Raw genomic sequence first — 6,975 nt, forward strand, 5'->3', positions numbered from 1 at the left:
TAGTGAGTTTTCCTCCGTATCCTCTTCTTTTCTCTCTTCCTAGTTGTTTATTTTGGTTGATCTAGCACACCAATCCATATCAGCAACAAGAGGTTTTTGATCAGTTTGCCTTGTTCTTCCCTACTCTCTCTTCTGTTCACTCTGCCATAGGTTCTATTATTCCCTAGATCTTCCAGCCTAAACCCAATTCCGCAGCAAGAGTGTTTTTGCAAGTGAATTCGTATTACCTCTCTTATTTCACCTGATATTTTGACTTATTCTTCCTCAAATCTTCCTAAGTCTTGCATATTTGGCCCATGAACAGAGCTTAGTGGCGGAGAGAGTCCATACTATGGAAAGGAACACTAAAGGACAGGTTGTTTCACTCGCAGGATCAAAGGCGAGTGCTTATAATTCAAAACCATATACTTTGTTGTTATATTCAATTCTGTCATACAAAGTTCTCATAGCATAAAAGATTCAAAGATTCTCATAAAAAAATTTGACAACAAATCAGGAAGGTGATAATAAAAATGCCCACTTTGCTTCTGTACACAAACCACCTGCAGAAAATGGCAGACCAAGCAGTGAGGTTATTAAGGTACTATTCATATTCTTATCTCCTGTTATATAGAAAGTTTTCAGGGTACCTAATATAATGTCTATCTGATTGGGGTTTTGATTTTTTCTTTTTTGAAATAAAATAGAAAGCCAATATCGTGATACCTCCTCACATCGTAGCTGAAGCCATATCAACATTGCGCGGTCTTGAACTCAGATGGTCAAATCCGATCTCGCCATCAGAAATGCAATATGTTGAACAGTATGTCTTAGCAAAGTACCCGCAATATTCCGGGCTAGTTGAAGGAGTAAACATAGATCTCTCTAGCCTTTGTATCCATGAGGAGCCCTCAGAAGCCTTGTTTGAAGATAGGGGGAAGTCCCCAAGGGGGCCTTCCACACCCTCTTCAGGAACCGGTCATCCTGACTTGGATAGGACTCAATTGGAGCCATCAAGATTGCTTGATATTCTCACCAAGAAATCCACCTTTCCTGGAAGTTTTATCTCAATCCCCGAAATCCAAGCTTGAAACAAGGTTTTGACGCACTGTGGATTATCTGACGATGAGTACCTTGTTCTCTTCACTCCAAGCTATCAGGATGCCATGAAGTTTGTTGGGGGGAGCTACCCCTTCTTCAAGGGAAACTTCTACCTGACCATTATCAGGAAAGAAGAAAAAGACTGCATAAGGGAGTTTGCTACTTACAAGGAATCCAAAGTCATATTAGCACCAGAGGATTGGCTGGATTTGAGGATAAAGGGATCAAAGCTTAGCCAGCATTTTAGGATGAAGTGTAGGCACAGCCTAAAAGGGTTATTCTCTTATCCAGTCAACGTAAAAGGGACTCGTAATTCAATGCATTGGGTTTCAGAAGCCCATCGTTCGGAATAATGTATGAGCAGATATAAAAGTGGGCAAAAACTATAGTTGCATCCATAACACATTGAAACCCTTAATTTTCCAAAATAAAGCTCAATTTGTTTGAGCGTCATATCCAAGTATTTATATAGATTTCAATAAAAAACCTCATCAGCGAATCAATTAAATTATGTGCACTGGTTCCAGCAATAGACTTGGACCCAAGGTGCTATTTAGCATTGGAGTACTATAATGGAGGGCCTAAAAGAAATTCACCAAACATCTCCATACACAGCAACTGGGGATGCCAGCCAGTCAAGGCCGACAGCAGTTTCTAGATGGGCTAATAATCCCCAATTCCGCAGACTAATCCATTCATCAAACCACAATCTTGGCTTTCTTTCATGAGCCCAACAAGGACATAAACTCAACAAAGCTATTGTTAAATCACCGGCTATCCAATTTAATTGAAATGGAGGACTCGAATTCAAAATTATGTTAAATCACCAATTATTTAAAATCGCCATTTATTTAACAAGTTCGATGAATTTATTGAAAATGTAATTACCAAGCCTCTGCAGTAATTCTCATCATTTATTGTTAAACTAACAAATCGATTGGTTGGTGATAATTTATAGAATTGCTGAGCCTAAGCTTTCCTGAACCCCCACAAAGAAACCACTGTAACAGCAAACCAAAAGAAGAACGACAAAAGCTAGGAAGGCATTGATGGAGGTCCGATAGAAGTTACCGGCGGAAGGCACAAACCTGGTGTCCGGACTTACATTATGGCTAGAGGGGCTATTTTTTTTTTTTGCCTTTGAACTTCTAATTTTTAAGAAATATTTCAATATTTTTTTATGAAGTGGCCTAAAACGCCCACAAAAATAGCTCCATCCTTAGTAATATGCTTGATATAGTAGTAGAGTATCTTTAATAAATATGCATTATCAAATGAGCAATGCTCCCAATTCAACTCTTATATAACTCTTGTATAACGGAGCTAATGTAGAGTGCTCATAAACCATTTGATCAACCTTTATTAAAAAATCTAATAGTTTATGGGCACTTCACATCAATCCAGTTGTACAAAAGTTGTATAAAAATTGAGTTTGTAGCATTATAACAGGCTTTGTCAATGAGTGCAATGTGTGAAACTAGATAATGTGGCGCCCTCGACGGATGCGGCTTCACTTTCTGCTCCCCCCATGCTGAAAAATCAAGCTTAAGCTTACTTCCTTACCCCTCCAATACCGTATTGCCTCACATCTGCACACGCCGACACATGACGCTGTTTAGTCTTCCCAATCTCTGCTGAATCAATATCGATATGAACAACTGAGGTTGGTGTTTCAGTCTTTTAAGGGGATGCTGACATGGGTCTCTACGAGATTGGGTCATTAGTTGAATCTTTTTTTTTTTTTTTTCTTTTTTTCCATCCAATACGGGGAAGTGGAAGGGGAAAGGGGAAAGGGGAAAGTCTGGTAGTTTTGAGTGAAGTTGAAGAAGGCTCTATTTAGTAGTTGCAGGGCACTTTCAATCAATGACTTTCTCCAATGTTTTTCATTTTTTATTGGAGTCTGTCTGTCTATTACCCATTTCAATGGCCAGTGGATCATTGCAAGTTTGTTACATTGTGAAGGAGACTCCTACCTATCAATAATTCATAGTCAAGGTAGAAAATTCTCAAACAGAGGAAATCAGACAGGAGAGAGCTGACAAGAAGAGTTGTTTAAGCTTTATAGTCTTTTTCAAGAGGGGCTTCCCAGAAAGTCCCGTAGCCAAAGGAAGCAAGTTGCTCAGACCGGATCTTAGGAAGAACAAATAGACCGAATGGTTGATTATTTTCCAATGAGCCACAGCTAATATTTAGGGTTATAGCTGACCCCATTTAACATATTCTTTTGCCAGGAGTGGGTAAGTGCACATTGGCTATTTTGCAATTGCCTCCCACCAAACACCCCCAAAGGGTCATCTTCCATCCAAAATTAAAAATTCAGGGGGTGAAAATTCACCTTCAATTAAATATGTCGTGTTTTATTATCAATTCATAATTTCATTTAAAATTCAAATCCATATCATCCATCCTTTAAGTCTATCCTTTAAGTTGGTGGGTATTCCAGCCAGACCAACGATTAAATCTCATATTAAACTTAACCAATGATCAAGTTACTCATTCTAACCATTATGGTAACAATTTCAAAACATTGATGTTGTCATTGTAGACGTATAAAATCTTAATGCCCGAACATTCAGAACCTCATTAGAAATAACCAATGCTTTAGTGAGTTTGGATCAGTCTTCTCTACACACCTGCCTTTGTTTCTTCCTCCGTATCCTCTTCTATTCTCTCTTCCTAGATGTTTATTTTGGTTTATCTAGCACACCAATCCATATCAGCAACAAGAGGTTTTGATCAGTTTGGCTTGTTCTTCCCTACTCTCTCTTCTGTCCACTCTGCCATAGGTTCTATTCTTCCCTTGATCTTCCAGCCTAAACCCAATTCCGCAGCAAGAGTGTTTTTGCAAGTGAATTCGTATTACCTCTCTTTTTTCACCTGATATTTTGACATATTCTTCCTCAAATCCTCCTAAGTCTTGCATATTTGGCCCATGAACAAAGCTTAGTGGCGGGGAGAGTACATACTATGGAAAGGAACACTGAAGGACAGGTTGTTTCACTTGCAGGATCAAAGGTGAGTGCTTATAATTCAAAACCATATACGTTGTTGTTATATTCAATTCCGTCATACAAAGTTCTCATAGCATAAAAGATTCAAAGATTCTCATAAAAAAATTTGACAACAAATCAGGAAGGCCATAATAAAAAGTCCCACTTTGCTTCTGTACACAAACCACCTGCAGAAAATGGCAGACCAAGAAGTGAGGTTGTTAAGGTACTAGTCATATTCTTATCTCCAGTTATATAGAAAGTTTTCAGGGTACCTAATATAATGTCTATCTGATTGGGGTTTTGATTTTTTCTTTTTCGAAATAAAATAGAAAGCCAATATCGTGATACCTCCTCACGTCGTAGCTGAAGCTCTATCATTGCGCGGTCTTAACATCAGATGGACAGGCCCGATCACGCCAGCAGAAATGCAATACGTTGAACAGTATGTCTTAGCAATGTACCCGCAATATGCCTGGCTAGTTGAAGGAGAAAAGATAGATCTCTCTAGCCTTTGCATCGATGAGGAGCCCTCAGAACCCGTGTTTGATAGGGGGAAGATCCCAAGAGGACCTTCCACACCCTATTTTGGAAGATTTTATCCTGACTTGGATAGGACCCAGTTGGAGCAATCACGATTGCTTGAAATTCTCACCAAGAAATCCACCTTTCCTGGAAGTTTTATCTCAATCCCCGAAATCCAAGCTCGAAACAAGGTTTTGAATAACTGTGGATTATCTGATGATGACTACCTTGTTCTCTTCACTCCAAGCTACCAGGATGCCATGAAGTTAGTTGGGGAGAGCTACCCCTTCTTCAAGGGAAGCTTCTACCTGACCATTATCATGGAAGAAGAAGAAGACTGCATAAGGGAGTTTGCTACTTTCAAGAAATCCAAAGTCATATTAGCCCCAGAGGATTGGCTGGATTTGAGGATCAAGGGATCACAGCTTAGCCAGTATTTTAGGATGAAGTGTAGGCAAAGCCCAAAAGGGTTATTCTCTTATCCAGTCAACGTAAAAGGGACTCGTAATTCAATGCATTGGGTTTCAGAAGCCCATCGGAACTCCTGGCATGTTCTGCTTGATGCAACTACACTGGTTGTAGGGAAGGATAAGTTGAATCTCGCACAACACCAGCCAGACTTTGTGTTGTGTAATCTTGATAATAAACATGCTAAACCTTCAAAGATCACTTGCCTCTTGGTCAGAAAGAAATCCTTTGACACTACGACTGGTTCATCGCAGGCCAATGAGTAAGAGGAAAGCACTTTGATGCTATCACAACCTCAAATCAGGGCAACAAGTTAACGAGGTTTGATCGACAATGTATTCAAATATGTTTAAACCGGACTAGTAATATCAATAGGGACATTAAATTTTTCTTAGATTTCTGTAGATAAACCTTTTATTAGAGTGAATTCCATGGAGACATTTGAAGGATCATTACTGATGGTGATTTCTCACAACGTTGCACCTGCAAGATTCCCATTTCCAGTCCCACTAGAAATTAAGGTAGTACGAAAACGCAGTGACTAGTCTTTAACTTCTCTGGAAAAATTTTATATGACTAATCTATACATATTATTATAGGAAGTCTCACTACAAGGGAATCAATATTGATTTAAGGCCCTAGGAACTACTTGTGAACCAAAACCAATTTGAAGAGAAAGGCTAAGAGGATTCCATTTCCACAATGCATAACATATATACAGACAACTTCAGTTGTACATATTGACAAATAGATATGTAGAACACTAGCTCAGGCTGCAGACAGAGTGACACAAATTTTAGCAAACTCTTATACAGTCTACTATAGGCTATAGCTGTTCGGAATAATGTACGAGCAGATATGCAAGTGGGCAAAAACCTAGTGCCTCTTCCTTTGAATTTGAAAAAGTTCACAATATGATCTCAACAAAGCAGCCACATTGAAATGTGTAACCTGAATAACATCCAGAAAGCATCTAATACATATGCAGTAAGGACAACTATAGTTGCATCCATAACAAATTACAACCCTAAATTTTGCAAAAGAAAGTTCAATTTGTTTGAGCGTCATATCCAAGTATTTATGTAGATTTCAATAAAAAAATCTCATCAGCAAATCAATTAGATTCTGCGCACTGGTTCCAGCACTAGACTTGGACCTAAAGGTGCTATTTAACATTGGAGTCCTATAATGGAGGGCCTAAAAGAACTTCTCCAAACATCTCCATACAGCAACTGGGGATGCCAGCCATTCAAGGCCGACGGAAATTTCTAAGATGGGCTAAGAATCCCCAATTCCCCACACTATAAATGGAACTTCATTATAGATGACTAATCCATTCATCAAACCAAATTCTTGGCTTTCTCCCATGAGCCCAGGAAGGACATAAACTCAACAAAGCCATTGTTAAATCACCAGCTATCCAATTTAATTGAAATGGAGGGCTCCAATTCAGAACCACATTAAATCACCAATTATTTAAATTTAATTATTTAATTAATACTTTATCAACCATATCTCAGCTTAACTCCTGACAGCTATCGAATTAAAACTGCACTTAAAAAACTCCTCCCCAAAAGCCCAGAAAGAAGACAATTTAAAGAGAGAAAAATAAAATGGTCATTATGGCCGAAGTTCTTAATCTGGGCTTTACAACAGAACCCAGTAAGAAAATTGGATCAACATACTTAAAATTCTATTGAACACTAACCCGGTAATTGGCATACATTGTACAATCATTACCTACTTTATATCTCGGCCTAAAACGAAAAGTAGGAAAAATTAAATTTTTTTTTTTAAAAAAAGGAAGAACACACCGACTTGTTTCCTTGATGGTAATCTGTGAATCTGTGATGTAAAGTGGGGGTACAAAGGTGCTTGGTTCCTAACCCATTACGAATCCAATATTTAAGGT

The 6,975-nt window shown here is 38.6% G+C and overlaps 1 protein-coding gene and 1 pseudogene across 1 annotated transcript; both read left to right on the forward strand.

Annotated features, from left to right (window-relative positions):
* Positions 1–331: 331 nt before the first annotated feature.
* LOC132173433 (uncharacterized) lies at positions 332–1,433 on the forward strand (annotated as a pseudogene).
* Positions 1,434–4,047: 2,614 nt separating this feature from the next.
* On the forward strand, positions 4,048–5,329 carry LOC132173434 (uncharacterized). Its single transcript, XM_059584938.1, has 3 exons — positions 4,048–4,095; positions 4,213–4,296; positions 4,403–5,329. The coding sequence occupies exons 1-3, from the start codon at positions 4,048–4,050 to the stop codon at positions 5,327–5,329; spliced, it is 1,059 nt and encodes a 352-aa protein (XP_059440921.1).
* The last annotated feature ends 1,646 nt before the right edge of the window (positions 5,330–6,975 follow it).

This window comes from Corylus avellana, chromosome ca3 (assembly GCF_901000735.1).
Source record: "Corylus avellana chromosome ca3, CavTom2PMs-1.0".
Classification (NCBI taxonomy): Eukaryota; Viridiplantae; Streptophyta; class Magnoliopsida; order Fagales; family Betulaceae; genus Corylus; species Corylus avellana.

Excerpts from the sequence above, each read along its gene's own strand:
- LOC132173434 (XM_059584938.1), top strand. The coding sequence starts at position 4,048 with ATGGAAAGGAACACTGAAGGACAGGTTGTTTCACTTGCAGGATCAAAG. Across the intron at positions 4,096-4,212 it reads TTTCACTTGCAGGATCAAAG|GAAGGCCATAATAAAAAGTC; the intron begins GTGAGTGCTTAT and ends ACAACAAATCAG. Across the intron at positions 4,297-4,402 it reads CAAGAAGTGAGGTTGTTAAG|AAAGCCAATATCGTGATACC; the intron begins GTACTAGTCATA and ends GAAATAAAATAG.